The sequence below is a fragment of the Onychomys torridus genome, chromosome 13 (genome assembly GCF_903995425.1).
Source record: "Onychomys torridus chromosome 13, mOncTor1.1, whole genome shotgun sequence".
Lineage (NCBI taxonomy): Eukaryota > Metazoa > Chordata > Mammalia > Rodentia > Cricetidae > Onychomys > Onychomys torridus.
The window spans coordinates 3,159,178-3,176,879 of NC_050455.1; the positions used below are offsets into that span (position 1 = coordinate 3,159,178).

The 17,702-nt window shown below is 46.3% G+C and overlaps 1 protein-coding gene across 1 annotated transcript in view; it reads left to right on the plus strand.

Moving 5' to 3' along the window:
* Lama3 (laminin subunit alpha 3) overlaps positions 1-17,702 on the plus strand; it is a 252,313-nt gene that overhangs the window by 77,623 nt on the left and 156,988 nt on the right. The window contains 3 exon segments of the mRNA XM_036204961.1: positions 2,227-2,238; positions 2,240-2,318; positions 4,154-4,216. Of these exon segments, the coding sequence (XP_036060854.1) occupies positions 2,227-2,238; positions 2,240-2,318; positions 4,154-4,216 (154 nt within the window).

The following is a 17,702-nucleotide window of genomic DNA, read 5'->3' on the forward strand; positions in this document are numbered from 1 at the left end:
TCTTCACAGTGTGCAAAGGATTATTCCACAGCAGATAGTCATGGTAACAGAGTTAGATTCTTGTCCTGGACAGAAAGCAGTCACCAGAGGCACATATACAATAGAGTCTATACTCTATTGGTATTGGTTTATTTCATTTCTTGGGTTTCCCATTTTAACTGTTGGGATATTTTAAGTAAGGTGGTCAATTTCATGAGTTGTGGTATCTGAGTAGATAAGGAAATGAGCCAGACATCCAGTGAGGGCATTGGAGTAACAGAAGGACCAGAGGCCTTAGGAAGGAGCAAGATCCCAGGAGAGTTGAAGGGTGATTGAGTTGGGAGAAGGGCAGACAATCCCAGGGAGGCACCAAAGTCTAGTTCACGTGGAACCTTTGTAAGGGAAATTCATTTTGGGGTCTTCAGGGACAGGGTGGCTAATGAGTGAACATTCTCCATGTGCCTGAGGTTCACAGAGATGGAAGGTAATGGGGGAGGGACAGTCAAGGAATTGAGTGCAAGAGGCAGAGAGTTAGTATTTGCCTAAAGGTCAAAACATGTTGGAGAAGCTCCATGTGGTGGAGTCCAGACCTCGGACAATCAGGGCAGGGCCTGGCTTCTAGGTGAGCACTCCATAGAGTGCTGCCCAGGGTCAGAGTTCAGTCTGTAGCTTTTGCTGTGCAAGCATGAAGCTTGGATTTGAGCTGTAAAACCCTTGTGGATGAGGCATGTGCAGGATGGCAAGATAGCTTAATGGATAAAAACACTCGCAATTTAAGCTTGAGGACCTGGGTAGAGGGCGCCATCGCACTTACTCGTCTTGGGTCCTTCTGGTTCTCATTTGATGCTAAGCCTTGTACAAGCACAACTTCAAACACCCACTCCTCCAGGCTGGCAGGGCTGCTTTCTCTAGACCGTCATTGCAAACCTGTGAAGCTACCTTGACTCTTGTGTCTTGACCTGCCTGTGCTCAGTTCAGCCAGGACCCTGCTGTCTGCAAATCCAATGGTATGAGTTGCCCTGAGACTGTGGAGGTCCTAGAAAAAGCCATCCAAAATAGGCATTATTCTATCTGTACTGTTTATTCTATCTTGGTCCTTCACTGCTATTCAAGCATGAATTGAGACAAGGGGCCAAGACTGCCCACTTCAGAGAACAGTTCTCATGTCCTGCTGTAATTGGATTGCTAGCCAAGGTTAGCCACAGTAGCAAGCAATGGAATGGAAGGAGAATGGCATTTGATGGGAAGAGGGGGCTAGCTGGAGCTGTTTCTTATTTGCTCACAAGGTTCATGTGAATGCTGGCAGGGTGGCCAGCATGGTTTTGACTTTGTTGCTAAAGTGGATTCAGATTTTTAGCCCATAGGACAAGAGTGGTAAAAACCAAGGGTCTGTGGTTAATAAAATCCTGCAGGGAGAGGACATAGACTGGGCCTTTGTTCTCCCTGAGTTTCTGTGCAGGTTCCGTGTGGATCACATTGTGTTCATTCTTGTTGGTTTGCTTTTATTGCCCTTTCGGTGGTGACACTGACCCAGGGCTTTTCCAGGTGAGAGGGAACAGAATTGAGCTGTGACGTGTATTTCTTGGAAACCAATGATGTGTGTGGGTTATTGATTTTGTGGCACCTGTAAGGATTAACCATGGACTGGAAAAGGCCATGTGACTCAAAATTGAGCTCTGTGTATGAGCCTTGTGCTCACATCGTCCATTTACACAATGAAAATGTCCTGAGAATGGTTTCATGATGGAAACACAGATAAAATTAGATTGAGTGGAGAGATTTTTATACACTTTCCTTCCAAAACTGGGAAAGATATTAATTCTCATTCTTTGAGCTAAACCAGGGCTGGCGAGTGTCCATCCATTGGTTCTTCTGAGCAACACTACAGGGACTGGCTAAAGCTACAGGGACATTGAAGGTTATTATTTTTTCTTACTCAAGTGTCAAGTTCATTAAAGCAATTTACTTATTTAAATTTATTTTTAGAGGTGGAAGCCAGGGCTGCCAGCTTATTGAACTCTCCTTATTTCCTTTTCGCACGTGTGTGGTGGGGATTTCAGGGCCAAGGCGAGTCAGTCTCCTATGACATTTCGGGTCCTGTGACAGGGTCAAGTCGGACGTTTTTTAGGGACTTTGGGATTTTGATTTTGTAGGAGAGAATTGTTTCTGTGGTAGATCAGCACAGACTAAAGAATGCAGAGCTTCTCTGGTGTCCTTAGTAAATTTTGTTCTTTCTCTTTCCTCTAGCACAACACAGCAGGGCGTGAACTGTGAGGAGTGTGCAAAGGGTTACTACCGGCCCTCTGGCATGCCTGTGGATGCGCTCCACGGATGCATCCGTAAGTCTTATGTCATGACTATGGCAGTGTGTGTATACTGCCTCAAGGGTGTCATGGGCTCAGGGACCTTGGTGGTCTTTGTCCCTTGCCTTTGTATTACTGGTTCTACTTCTTTCTAGCTGTGTTATCTCAGGCGACTCCATATTTTCTCTAAACCCCAGAATTTTTATGTGTAAGTAATAATGACAATAAATGTATTTCCTAGCAGTAGGTGATATGCTACCAAAAGTATGCAGGTAAGCACTTAATTCAGTCAATCAGTCACCTATCAAGCCTGTAATAGACATTGCATCTTCTTCTTCTTCTTTTTTTTTTTTTTTTTACTGGTTTGACCTGTTTCTATGTTTTCCAATAATTTCAAGTTTGTCATAATTAACATTAAAACAGCATAGTAACAAGTCCACAAAGATGTAATCATTGTCATGGTGGTTAGCTATAGGTGAATGCTTACTGTGCACAAGAGATTGTGTAAGACAATGGGCATGGCTGAGAGGTGTGAGGACAAGTGTGCTTTAGTAATACAGCGAGGCACTGGTCACTCAGTGGTTATTTTTCCTCTTAGCTTGCAGCTGTGATCCTGAACGTGCAGATGACTGTGAACAGGGGTCAGGTCGCTGTCACTGTAAGCCAAATTTCCATGGGGACAACTGTGGGACGTGTGCAGATGGCTACTATGATTTTCCGTTTTGCTTGAGTGAGTGTCCAGTGTAGATGGGTGCCCCCTTTCTGGCCCATAGCCAATCTCTGTGTGGGAACAATGGAGAGCATGGAAGGTGTATGAGTGTCTAGAAACAGGACCAAGTAGGTTGCATTTACATGAGAGCATTTCCCTAGGTCTCAAAGACAAATTTTAGAATTATGTTTAGCTTGGTGTTGTACAGTAGACATCGCCATTTTAATAGGTCAAAGGGCTCAAATACCATGAAATTCAACTTGCTAGTAATCCATGAGTGTGACTTCATAGACCTGTGCATCATTCTTTGCAGGGTTGTGGTCAAGAAGGTGTGTTTTCTCTTCTCCAGTGCACACGAGGGCAGCTGTCAGGGCCCTCGTCTCCCTCCACCCCACTACAAAGATCTGAATGAATATTTTAACATATTCATGAGGAAAATATATGAATGTATGTATATTCTGTCTCAGGAGAAGCGTGATGTATTCTGTCTTGGAAGAACGTGTTGGGAGAAGTGGGGACCTGGGACCGACCTGTTCAGTGTATGTGTGCTGTCCCAGAACAGTGACCATTTCACTGTGGAGATGTTCCTACTTTGGATAATCAAATATAGTTTAGGAAACATTGTCTGAAGCCATTGACAGTTTTAAACAGATTGCAGGCGCTTGCCCATTTAGAATCTGGGACTGTGGGACAGGTTCCACAGAAACTGACCCTGACTTCTCAGTGGGAAAAAGAAGAGGACACTTCAATCATTTTTTTTTTTAATGGAGTAAGCAAAAATTCAGGGAAAAAACTTAGACCTTTGTTCAAAGCTACTCTTAGTTTTACTTAAAAAAAAAAAAAAAAAAGTAAAATTTCTGTTTAAAAAGATAACCATAAATTCTATTCATGTTTAGGCACAGCTATTCTTTGGACATAACTGTTATGAGTGATTAAGCAATTGTGAGCATAAAACGTCCCCCCCATTTCCTTTTGCTAATCAGCTAAGCACCCTGGCTTCAGTTATGAGGCGTGCTGGCCATAGAGAATGCAGGGCCTTTCCCTAAATCAGTCTCTACATGTCGCTTTTCACTGAAGGAGGGGCCTTCTTCTTGCTCAATGCAATTTGGTAGTTCATGCTACTGTCTCTGTAATCTGTGTTTTTAAATAAATTATTTTATAGGAATTCCAGTCTCTCCTGTTTACACTCTGAGTCCAGAAGACCCGGTAGCTGGCAATATAAAAGGCAAGTAGCCTCTTTTGGGTTTAATGTCAATGAAAATACTATGTTCCATTCCCTTCCTGGTTTCTGAGCACACTGCCAAGTCCAAGTGAAGTTCCGGAGTGAAGTTCCGGAGGAGTGCCGTGGGGCTTTTACAGAGTCTCCTGACCATTCTCAATCATAGCCTATCTTTCCAAAGGGCACTGCACAATTCAGGATAGAGCTTGGATTATAGATTACCTTTCATAGTGGCCTTCCTGTCCCACTGGGCCACCTGTCCCACCCACATGAACTTAGTGCAAGTGTTAAATCTGGGAGGTGGTTCAGGAAACAGCAGGACAGGAGTGGGAAGGGCGAGGAGGGAGCCTCTGCAGAGGTGCAATATCCAGGCCTACTACAGTGCCTGGGCTGCATCTCCCCAGACCATATCAGGAGATGGAGCAGGACTCCCGCAGGATGAAGGCAGGGAGGAAGTGACTTGGTTGTCTGTACCTTGTGGAGAGCGGCTTCCACAGTGTGGCCTGCAGAAAGGCTGGGAGCACCACAGCCGAAGCACACGTGCCTTGGGTTGAGAGCAGCAGATGAGTTTACAAAACATCCTTTGGGGTGGGGAGGTGAGTAGTAACTGGAGGAGTTGGTGTTGGACCTAAACAATAATTTGTTCCACAAGTTTCCCTGTTATTAACAAAAAGACCAATCTGATTGCTAAAGGCTTAATAGTTCATTGGGGGAAAATTCCCAGTATTTCTAGAACTTCTATTTCTGTAGGGTTTGTTGGGAAGGGCACTCAGAAGTCAAACAATAACACACACATTGAAACAACATTTGTGTGTATGTATCTGCGTACGCATACAAGTAAAATTATGTCCTGATTGCCATGCTAGTTGGCTTCCTGTTGCTGGGCCAAGATGTTTGACAAAATTGATTTATACAGAGGAAAATCTATGCTCTGTTGGCCCAGTTGCTTTGGGTATGTGGAGGCACAGTATCCATGATGGAAGTGTGTGATGTGTGTAGGTGCTGTTCACTTCATGGCAGCCGGGAAGCAAATAGGAAGGAAGGTGAAATCCAATATCCTATTTGAAGGTACACCCCAGTGACCTCATTTTTTTCAATCATGTCCTGCTCTTCAAATGTCCCACTACTTCTGAATAGTGTCTTTCCTGTCCAAAGGTCCCAGAGAGGCCTGATGTCTGGTGCTCGCATCACCGGGTGAGGAGTGGGAAGGGCATGTGTGTGAGGTGTGAGAGCATTAAAGCCCCTCTGCATGCTGGCTGAGATTCTGCGGCCGTGTAGTAGTCAGGGTCTGGGCTGCACATGGAGTGCTGGAAGTGAAATTATGTCAGAGGGTGAGGCTAGGAAAGGGAGGTTTACAGACTGAAATAGTCAGGCGTGGGAAAGAAGGAGTACATAGTCCTTAGGATAGGACTGTCCAGTAAGTGGAGAGCCCAGAGGTGTGACAGTGAGGTGGGCAAAGAGTGGCCAGGAAGGGAAGTGTCAGGCCTAATGACAAGCCATTGTCAGCCACTGTGAAACATTTAGTGTGTGTATGGAATGAGATAGGGGAGTTTTAAACAGAGAGACATTACATGTAAGGACCCTTCTGGGTGCTGTGCTGAGAACAAATTGCAGGGGAAAGGGGGGTGCAGAGACCCAATAGGAAGTCATGACAGTCACCTAGGAGGAAATGATGGTGGCTGAGACCCAATTGGCATCCCCAGAGGAACAGGAGATGGGCAGGTGGTGGGTGTCTTCCACAGAGAGAACCAGCCAGACTTGAAGGGGGATTTCTACATTAGGAACAGAGTATGTGAGGAAGAGAAGACTCAGGCTGACTCCAGGACCTTGGGGCTGTCTGTACACACAGAAGGGAGAAGCCACCCAAAAGGCTACCGACCGACCAATTGTAGTCTGCATTCATGGGAGAGGCACAGGTAGGGGCAGCCATGGAGACCTGTGGAAACACCCTGTGCTCTGTTTGCGTTCTGAAAGAAGAAGCACACGTGTTAGAGTGGGCAGTGAGGAAGGTGAAGAGGGCTTGGTGTGGAGGGAGAAGGCGTGAGAGTCATCCAGAAGTGAGCTTAGGAAATGTCCCAGGACTGCTGGGTGGCACTGGGGCTCCCTCAAAGTTGGTTACAATTGGCTTCATCTACCTCCCTGCCTTAGCCCGGCCTGCTGTTCTACCCACGCCTCTGACAAGCCAGGTCTTTGTGTGCCTGGGAGGACGGCTGGAGGATTGTGGGTATACTTGGCTTGGCTTAGTGCAGAGGGTCTGTGGCACGATGCCCATAGTGGGAATCAGCCAGTGTTTTCTTAAACATTTGTAAATGAACTAGAGTGGAACTTAGAGCCTTGGCAGTACACGGCTCTGGTTTCTCTCGCCATGTTTAGATCCCCGATCTATAGCCCGTTTATAGTAATCTCTTTGTTATTCAATTTTTTTCTTCTCTCCAAAGAGGCTTGTGGTGACCTCAGGAAAAGAAGGATAACTGAACATGTGAGAAGTTCAGACATCTGCCACAAAATGCTAGGGAAACCTTGGAACACAGCCTGGTGGAGAGTATGAGTTAGCACAGTAAAGCTGGAGAACTCAAAGACAGTGGTCCACCCCAGTTTGCTGACTTATTAATTCATTTTAATTATTGATTTTGTGTATGTATGTCTATACCAATCTGTGCACATATGTATGTATATGTGTGTGTGTGTGTGTGTGTGTGTGTGTGTGTGCAATCATGCACATGCATCTGGAAGCCAGAGATTGGCAAAGTGTATCTTTCTTAGTAGCTTTTCACCTTATCTTTGAAACAAGGTCTCTTCCTAAACCTGGAGGTAACCAATTTGGCAGGCCCCTGGGACCCTCTCACTGCCATCTGCCCAGTATTGGGAGTATAAGTACATGTTTCTGTGCCTGGAATTTTACATGAGTGCCAAGAATCAAAGTCAGGCCCTCATGGGGGCACAGCACACACTTTACCAACTGATCTGCCTTGCCCTATTAATATATTTTAAAAACACCAAGTTTGGGACTTAATTATTGGTAGAGCATATTAGAAGTACTAATTTATAAGTTACCAGCATATGCAGAGCATTGGATGAAGCTGGACTTCCTCCTACCCGAGAATTCTAACCTCTGGGACCTGGAGAAGATCTTGTGTCCTCAAGTAGAACGGTTCTTAACTAAGCATGTGCTATAAAAAATTATTTTTTATTCCTGCCTGTCACTCGGGGCCTTGATGTAGGTTTTTGGGGATGGAGCCTGGGCTTGTGGTCTGGAGACTTGTCCTGACACTGGATGCTTATCATTAAGGAACACTGACTCAGCCCGGAGAAGCCCCTGGCTAGCAGCTGTCAAGCTTTGCTGTGAAGGATCAGATAGGAAGGACTTCTGGGCTTTGGGGATTGATGGTTCCTGTCACATGTCCTCAACTGCTGTTGAGGGGACCACAGCTAATATGCAAGTGAAAGCACTGGGCTGTGTTCCAATAAAATTTATTTTTCTAAAAACAGATATATTTGGCTCTTATGCAAAAGTTTACAGACCCCCAGTGTAGGATAAAATGACTAGCCAAAGAAACCCACCCTGGCCCTGAAACCAGAGCCAAAGAAACACACTTTAGCCCTGGAACCAGAGCCAAATCTGTCCCTGACCAACTGAGCACAAAATCAACCAACCAATCCCTGAGCACAAAATCTAGCCAATCTGAGCTTGTCCAAGCTCACGAGGATTGAAATCCGACCAATTTCCACCCTGAAAATTTTCTCCCTGGAAAAACTCCACCCCTAAGAAGCCCTATATAAATAAGCCCTGTGCCTATTGAGTGGACTCTGTCCTTCTCCACCCTGCAGAGACAGCCATCCTCCTGAATTTCTCCCTCCCAAAGAATTCTCTTGAAAGAGTTTTGGGTAAAGACTTTCTTTCCCTGGAACAAAGCAGAATCTCTGCTGGGAAACACTCCTGGCAGAGTGGAGCAGAGCTCAGCTGTAGTGGCTCTCTCTCTGAGAGGAGCAGGATTGCCACATCCTGCAGGGAGACCATCCCCCACAGGAACCCAGCTGCAGGTATAGTCTGGCTTCCTGACAAGTCAAAATACCTTTCTCCTCACAGCTGTAGGTATCCAGGATACCTTCCCTTCACAGATGCAGCTGCAGCCTGACTTCTGACAGGGTGCATTTTCCTCCAGAGCTGTAATGCTTGCACCTAGGACTACATCAGAGTCTCTGAATGTGCAGTTCTATACCCAAGCTAAAGTATTTTACTAGAGACTCCTATCACCAGCTAAGACTGAGACAATTAGACAATTAGAAAATTAGCCTTTCCTGTCCATTGGTATTCCATCTCCTCTGCAAACCTACTGAAGATTAAAAATATATTTTTTAAAAATGCATCTTGAGGGATGTCTCAGTGGGTAGAGTGCATGCTGCACAAGCAGGAACATGAGTTTGGATCCCCAGACTATGTGTAGTTAGCATGGCAGCTCACATCCCAGTGTTCCTATGGTGAGACAGGAGGTGGAGACAATGGAATCCCTTGAAGTTCAGAGGCCAGTGTGGTTTACAGAGATAAGGCTCTGTCCCCAAGAAGGCGGAAGGCAAATACCAGCTTGAGGTTTTCCTTTGATCCCACACACAGAGTAGGATGCATATACCACCCCAAACAACACACATGCACATTATACACACAGGTTCTCATGCAAATGTTATAAAAATGCATTTATAGTATATATGTAGAATTCTTGTTATTAGTTTTAATGCTATATAGAAGCATATCATTTTAGGTATTATAAGTCTTGCTGTGATTTAAAGTATTTGGAAATACACACATAGGTTATATTGAAAGGCTTCATATACTGTGTCATTTGAGCTGAAAAACTTGGGCATCTGAGGGTTTTAAGTGCATAAAGGAGGAGGAAGTGCCATGGAATCCTGACACTGAAGAATAGACTCTAATTAGGCAAAAAGCTATGTGGATTTGACTGTTTTTAGGCTTCTATCTTGATCTCATAACTGGTTGTTATTAGGAAGTTCAGATGGAGGGACCAGTTATATATATCCGCTTGAGCAATATTAGTAGAAAGGAGATGTGTCATAGATACATCTCTAAGGGATCCCTTTAGAAGTGATCACGAAGCCTGTTATTTCCTTGGAATGTATGCTCAAGGACACTAGACTGCCAGTGTGTGGGTTCTTCTAGTCCTCCAAGTTCAAATTACAGTGAGAAGGAGAACCCAGGTTCTCTATCTACTCTATCTGGGAAATTGAGGTGATCTGGGTTGATTCTATAGAGCAGCTCATCAGGCCTGCAGACAGGCCAGCCTGTAGCTGGAGATTTCTCCAGTCCCGCCAGGGCCTGCAGCCTCTCAGACCCAAGTAAACACACAGAGACTTTTATTACTTATAAATTGTATGGCCGTGGCAGACTTTTTGTTATCTAGTTCTTATATCTTAAATTAACCCATTTCTATTAATCTATAAGTTGCCACATGCCTTGTGGCTTACCAGTACTTTACATCTTACTTCTCATGGTGGAAGTTTGGTTCTGTGTTTCTTATTTAATAACATTGTTTAGAAATTCGACTATACCATCCCTGTATCATTGCAGGGTCAGAGTTCCTGAAAAGATTATGGAAAGGTTTGCAATCTCCCACCCATTTTGTAAGGAAGAACTGTTTGCTACTGTCAAGGTCCTGACTCAAGCCGGTGGCTGGGGTCTAGTGAATGGAACACCAGGGAACACCCCAAAAGATCTGGGTAATCTTTCTGGCACATGCTTTCCAGGGGGTGCCCTCCACAGAATGGGCATTTCATTGGGCAGATGGACAGATCACTGAGGGCTTGGAGCTTAGCAGATGTGGCTTAGAGATGGACAAATGGGTTGTGAAAGCTCCATCTGGAGACTCTGCCAATAAAATAGAACTGAAGGAATGGCGATTACTGAGGGGAATTGAGGCTTGACTCTGGAGCATAGTCTTTATTCAGCTTTTGATGGCACACCTACCCTGTACTAAGTACAGCCCATTGCTCCCAAGAGCTCCCAGTCCACAGGAGATGTGGACAGGTGGACAGTTAGAAGAGCAGCAGCCAAGATCCACGAGCAGGAAGAACTCAGAGCTAAGGGAACACCATCCCTGAAGGAAGAAAGGAGGCAGGAAAGAAGGAGGTAGGTGGGTAGGAAGTCTGGCTTCCTCAGAGCAGGAAGGAAGACATTTGAGATGAGTCTTAGAGCATAAAGAGCAATTAGTCAAGCATAGAAGCATTGAAGAGAAGCATGAGGGGTAGAAGAGTGGATGGCAGAAAGGCCACTGAGCTGGACCGTGGAGGGGAGGGAGTGGGGGGGTCTGAGAGGATGAGGAGAGAATCTGAGTGGACAGCCAGGTTCAAACATGCAAGTTTGCAGCACACAGCTGGGCCTCACTGAGGAGCTCCATCACCACTAACAAACCGTGATCTTCGAGTTTGTGATCATCTCACAGCAGGTGACGCCTTGAGGAGCAAGCATCTTTTCTAATTTGCATGAAGGGTCCTGTGGCCTGCCCTGGTCTGGGAGATTTGGAAGGATCTTCACTGTCACAAATGTGAAGGACTTTGGACTGTGTCCTGAGGCATTGTGTCACCACCTGTGGCTCCAGCATGGAATGAATTCAGAAGGGTGGGACAGGGTGTCAAGCCTTTGAGGTGACTCAGTGCATAAAGACACTTGCTGCCAAGCCTGATGACCTGAGTTTGATGTCTGGATCCCACATGGCAGGAGGAGAGAATTAACTTTTTTTTTAAAATTTATTTATTTATTATGTATACAGTGTTCTGTCTGCATGGATGCCTGCAAGCCAGAAGAGGGCACCAGACCTCATTATAGATGGTTGTGAGCCACCATGTGGTTGCTGGGAATTGAACTCAGGACCTCTGGAAGAGGTGCTCTTAACCTCTGAGCCATCTCTGTTAGTAGTTATGCGGCGCTAGGAACACGTCCCGAACACGACAGAACCACTGGAGAGTTTTATTAAAGAGGATAGAGGTGACAGGCCTGGGTGAAACACACGTGGGGAGAGAGAGACAGAGAGCCTCGCGCAAGATGGCGCCGGCTTTTTAAAGGTTGGGCCGCGCATGCGTACAGGCACTCCTGTGGGTACTCCACACATGCGTGTAGATTACATGGCTGCGCGCGCTTTACGCAACCACGTAAGGCCACAGAGTCCCGGTCCCGCGAGATGTCTGACCCGGAGATGGCTATTCTACACCGGAAATAGTTAGGCGGTCCGCCGGGCAAGCCCAACCGTGTAATTGTCTATCAATCTCTCCAGCCCCCGAGAATTGACTTTTATAAGTTCTCCATCCTCTGACCTCTACACATGTGCTGCGGTTCACAAATGCTTGCACATATACACCCACATAAATAACAAATAAATGCAGCAATAAGATGGAATTCAGATGGCTCCCAGGGTCTCCAAAGTAAGACAAAGAAGGAAGAGGCTCTGAACTCCAAACTCTGGTTGGAGATGAGGATTCAAGGGACTTTTCTGAGAGGAAATGACTGTGACCCAGTGATGAGTTGGGGAATTTTCTTTTTTTTCTGTTTCAGTTGTAAATTGTGATTCCCTGAAGATGGATGCTAGGGAAAGTCCAAGTTCCTCACAGACTCCAGTGCCTGGTTTAACCCCAAGACTGCAGTTCACAGTGGAATGGTCCTTTGCTGTGACCCTCTCAGCCTGCAGAGCTGTGTGCTTGGGCTTCTGTGTGACTCCAGTGAGAATGATTCCAGGGTGACACTGAGGACAGCCCCAGCTCCAAGCTTCTCTTGTCATGAATGTGCCTTTGGTCACTTCTGCAGAGGAAGAACAACTTTGTTCTGCACTCTTAGATTCTGGGGCTGAACCTCAGAGTTGAACCAACATAGGGAAGTTAACAGGAAAAGGCATGTATTTACATGTGTACACAGCCATCTTCAGAAGGAAAATCAAGGTCCAATGAAGCTGTCAGGTACCAAAACTTCTAGAGACGCTCTACAAAGAAGAGTCAGTTGTGGTGATATGACAGGGCCAGGGAGCTTGTTCAGGGGCAGGGAAGTGTGAGATGGTGGTTAGGGATACACAGGAATATGGCTTGCTCAGAGTCCAGGGAAGACACTACATCCGGTGTGGGATATCTGAAGGGAAAAAAAAAAAATCTATGTACACTATGCTCTTAAGTCTGTTAACTTTATTCCTCTATGGCAAAATTCTATCTATACAACTACAGCTCCCTCGGGCATTCAGGGTAGGAATAAATCTAGATACACCAAGCTCTTTGTCATTTACTTTATTTCTCTGAGATGAAATCCTGTCAGTTCTGTACTAACACTCAGTTCCTCTTTGTCCTCTTTTACTGCCCTCTCATAGTCCTGCTAATGACTAAGCTCTTATGCTTCCTGCCTCATCTTCATCCTCTGTTTCTTCGCCCTCCATCTCTACTTGCTCTCTGCTCCTGACTCTGATGAACTCTACAAGAGTTGTTTTACCATCTACAAAACTTGTGTTCTTCCCTTCTCCCTGGCTATACCATCCTGTCTTCTCGACCTGGCCACACAGTTCTCTGCCTCCTCTGGAATGTTGCTCCACCCTACCTTCCACCTTGATATGTAAAAACCGCTTTTGTTCTCAGCCACTTGCTCTGGAGAGCCACTAGGGCTCAAGGCAAGGGGATGGTCTGAGCTTCATTTGCACAAGAAACAAAGCTATGCATCTACCTTTGCTTTTGCCTAAGTGACCTTATCCAAGTACTGGCCTGAGCAGGAAGTTCACACACACATTCTATGGGAATTGTGAGCACAAGAAATTCATAACAAGGTTGGGGATTTAGCTCAGTGGTAGAGCACTTGCCTAGCAAGCACAAGGCCCTGGGTTCGATCCTCAGCTCAAAAAAAAAAAAAAAAAAAAAAAGAAATTCATAACAAGGCATAGCTGAATATTAAGCTGTGTAACACCAAATAGGCCATGCTAGATGGCTTCCCACTTGACTGACCTTGGCCTGGTCAAGGTATAGCTTTAGTACACAGCTGGACTTCTTATAACATATTCTTCTGGATCACCACACTGGAGAAATAAAGGAAGGCAGGAATTGCTCCCGCAGATTTGTTTGTACAGATTGGTTTCATTCAGTTCCGGTTTCTGGTACTGAGAATGTTTTTTTCTTGGTTCTGAAGGGGCACTTCCTCATGGGGCGTTGTCTGGCCTGCTTTAGGTCCTTTCTGGAACTATTTGTCTGGTGCCTTTGGCTCAAAATGATCCATGTGCCAAAGCGGCCATTCAGTGTCTGCAGGGAATGAGTTTCAGAAACCCACCGTCTCAGGTACTCAAATCTGTAGATGCCCAGCCCCCTGTGTAAATAGTATAGCATTCATGCAACCTATACACATCCATGCAACTTATACACTGTTAGTTATTTGGTGCTCTTACCCCGTGAGGAACACGTCCCAAACACGACAAATCCACAGAAGAGCTGTTTATTAATAGAGGATAGAGGTGACAGGCCTGTGTAAAGCACACACGTGAGTGAGGAGAGGAGAGGAGAGAAGAGGAGGAGAGAGACCTGTGCAACATGGCGCCGGCTTTTTAAAGAGTGAGCCGAGCATGCGTACAGGACCGCACGTGGCTACTCCATACATGCGTGTAGATTACATGGCCGTGTGCGCTTTATGCAACCATGTAAAGCCACAGAGTCCTAGTCACTCGACACTTTCAGATGTTCTGACCTGGAAATGGCTATTTTGAACCAGAAATAACTAGGCGGTCTGCCGGGAAAGCCCAACTGTGTGGACATGTTGTGATTTCCTATCATTCCCGACTCATATGTTCTTAAAAAAAAGAAAAAAATGTGGATAGATGGGTATGGGGCGCCGTTTCCCTCAAAGACTGCTTCAGGCTGAATGGTGGACGTTGATTGGTCCCTGAAGGGATGGGAAGCTGGCTCCTGAAGTCCTGGGATGAAGTCCTGCAGCTGTGTCCATCCTCCATGGTGTGGCTCGTCCTGGGATGAAGTTCTGTCATGCCTTGTCCTGCAGCATGGTGTGGCTGGGAACCTTCTGTCTGACAAGATACTGGTGACATAAAAAGCTTAGAGAAAAGACTCATTATTATTTTGTTTTTGAAGTTGACATTTATCTGAGGTAGATCTGGCCTGTCTGGATGGAGACATGTTAAAAAGGTGGCTGTGATGTTTTAGTACTCTGCTTGATTTTTGCCTGAGACAAGTCTTATTTAAGGCAGTTTGTTTAAGGCACCTGTTTGTTTTGTTAGTTTATCATTTGGGATACACAGGTGATCAGTTGCTGAGTATTGAACAGTGACAAACTGTTATATCCTTACCGCCTGGATATTTTGATGGTCCCTTTTGCCTCCGGCTCTATGTGGCCCTAGTTGGGAAAGGGGTGAGACCTTATTCCTCTGGAATTGGTGACAAGGCAGTGGATCCTGGTGTCCTCTGGAGCTTGAGAGTGGAAGAGAACTTATTTTTTTGAATTGGGGACAAGGCAAAGATCATGGCCCTGTCTGTATGCACATGAGAAACACAGGCGGTAACTTTGAAATGAGACAATGAGCTCTTATCTTAGCTGTAAATCTTTCTCATTAAGTAACTCTGAAAGTACAATTAAATCTGGTGAGGTAAGTAAGGCTGTCCTCTGTTCCCGACAATAGAAAGGAGGAGTGACATCCTAAAACTCCCAGGACTGAGTCAATGGCTCTGGTGTCCAGAAGTTCTGGGTTCCCTGCTGTGTCTGTAGCCAAGCCTGTTTGCTGGAGGTCTTAGCTTGATGTATCCATGTGTCTTGGCGCCTGGGGGCAGTCAGCTGACTGGTTGTCTTTCTAGGCAGCACAAGGACAAGGCTGTTGATGGGCAGGGCATTCACTAGCCCATGGCCTTTTTCATTTAAAACAGGGACCCAACAGCTTTTGGGAGTCAGCGAGTGCCAGCATTTGGCAATTTTGTTTTCAGGCTTCTATCTCTTTCCTGGCACACCTCAAACGCCACAGATGACTCTTTTGCCCATGGGGTCAGGAGCCTTGCTCTCCAGATACTTAACTTTTAGCCAGGAACAAGAGATGGATTTTACTCTGTGTCCTGAATTTTTTCTGGCAATTGGTGGCTTAAGGACAGCTTTTGGAAGATCTGCCAGTAAGCAGGCTGTAAACCGATCCTTTGGAAGACTTGCCTGAGGCTATAACCTGATTTTTCTGGCTTAGGAGCCATCCCGATTTATTGTAAACTTAATTGTTTAGATCTGCGCTGCTTTTAGAGCCGTCTGTGGTTCTCAAGGTAGTTTGAGAATGAGTGAGTGGGGTTAAGGTGAATTAGGGCAAGTCTTAGAAACTGCCCAAGCCTGCGCATTTGAGCCCGCCCACCGCCGGCACGGAAGTCAGACAGAAAAGGTTACACATGGCAGACGCCCTTAGTGGGAAAGGAAAGGGTTTAGAGCTTTAGCAGAAAGCTTGGAGATGAAGCAACTCTTATTTTCCCATTCGCTGGCTGAAGTACCTGCCACACTGTTATGCGGTCAGGTTTTCCAGTATCGCAAAGCTGTTAAGTGGCCAATGTAATGTTACATCTGCCAATGTAAGTGGGTGGTATCCGCCCTCTGTCCCATGAGAGAAAAATAAAAAATTAAAGTAACAAACCAGGATCAGACTCCAATCTTGGACGTCCCCAATGAATGGAGAGAGATCTAAGAATCAGCTCAAGTTCACCATCCTCTTCGTCAAGGGATAGGAAGGGCTGAGACTGTGCTGCAGTGGTCTACCCAGTAGACCCCAGATTGCCATTTTTGCTCCGAGCAAAAATGTGCCTGCCGTTGCCAGCACAGCCCAAGGACAACCCCCGGGATTGTCCGTCGCAAACATATAGCTCAGATTTCAGCCATTAGAACAGCAGACTCACTGTGAAAAATCGTGGCGGTATCAATAGTGGAAAGCCGCGCTTCTCATGGCTGGCCACCACCTGCGGCAGCCAGCTGGAGGTGCGTGCTGGTTGGCGGAAGAATCACAAGCCATGGTTACCTTTTTAGAGCTTTTAGAGAGAGAAAGCTAAGATAAAGAGCAACTCTTTCCATTTGCCTGTTCGCTGGCCAGAATTAGATAACTCCCGTAAAAGATTGGGATTTTTTGTTATTTTCTAAAGCATACTTGGGCCATCTCTCAGTACAGAGACAGAAAAGCTTAGGAATCTTTAAGCAAGAAGACAGCCTAAGGGAGAAGAAGGACTGCTCTGGTTGGAAGCCTTATTTCCCATGTCTGCAGTGGAGAGGCAGAAGAATAAAAAATTTAAAAAATAAACGTGATCCGGAGCCAAGACCTCCTGGAGGCCAGATGGATCTCGGGCACAAGCCGCCTTATCAGCTCGTCAGCTGATAAGCGGGGGCCCCACTATGTGAAGCAAGGACTCCCCACTATGTGAAGCAAGGACTCCCTGGGAGCCCTCAATGCCCAGCCGCCCCGTCGGGCGTGAAGAACATGCCGGCTTCACACAGCCCCAGGACGCACCTGACGGTGGTGGTCCCATCATGGAAAAATATCTCAAGCTGCAGACGTGGGAGGTGGCTGGAAATCTGGGCCTGCGATGGGGGCCGACCGTAGCCAGTGAAGACCGTGGCGGGGGGTCCCCGGTCTCAAGAATAACCAGCAAGGCTCAACGGTCATTCTCATGGATTCAGGAAACTGTTAACGGCAGCCGAAAAGGGGGAAACTCACCAATCAGTAGCGGTGTTGCATGCGGATTTGTGCGGCCAGGCAAGTGGAGAGTGATCTGTCGCGAAAGGAGCAGAGTTCCCGGCTTGTGCAGCGCAGTTTCCGTCCCCGGTTCCCGGGTTTCCAGGTGCAGAGTGCCCGGAAGCACCCGTTCCCTCACAGCACCAATGTTAGTTATTTTGGCGCTCTTAACCCTCGAGGAACACGTCCCGAACACGACAAATCCACAGAAGAGCTGTTTATTAATAGAGGATAGAGGATAGAGGTGACAGGCCTGTGTGAAGCACACGTGAGTGAGGAGAGGAGAAAAGAGGAAGAGAGAGAGGAGAGAGAAGAGAAGAGAGGAGACAGAGAAGAGAGAGACCTGTGCAACATGGCGCTGGCTTTTTAAAGAGTGAGCTGCGCATGTGTACAGGACCGCATGTGGCTACTCCACGCCATGCGTGTAGATTACATGGCCTCGTGCGCTTTATGCAACCATGTAAAGCCATGGAGTCCTAGTCACGTGAGATGTTCTGACCTAGAAATGGCTATTTTGAACCAGAAATAACTAGGCGGTCTGCCGGAAAAGCCCAGCCGTGTGGACATGTTGTGATTTCCTATCATACACATTGGTGTATTGTAACCTGAAAGGCCATTGTAAGGGAAACAAGACACCCCCACACACACTAGCTCTGCTAATTGCAGATTCAGTGGGAAATACTACACTCTGCCCCCACACCCCATATCAGAAAAGTTAGCCCACCATGCTGTGCTAACAGGATGCTTGCCAATTAACCCCTGGGGTTGTGCTTGCAAGA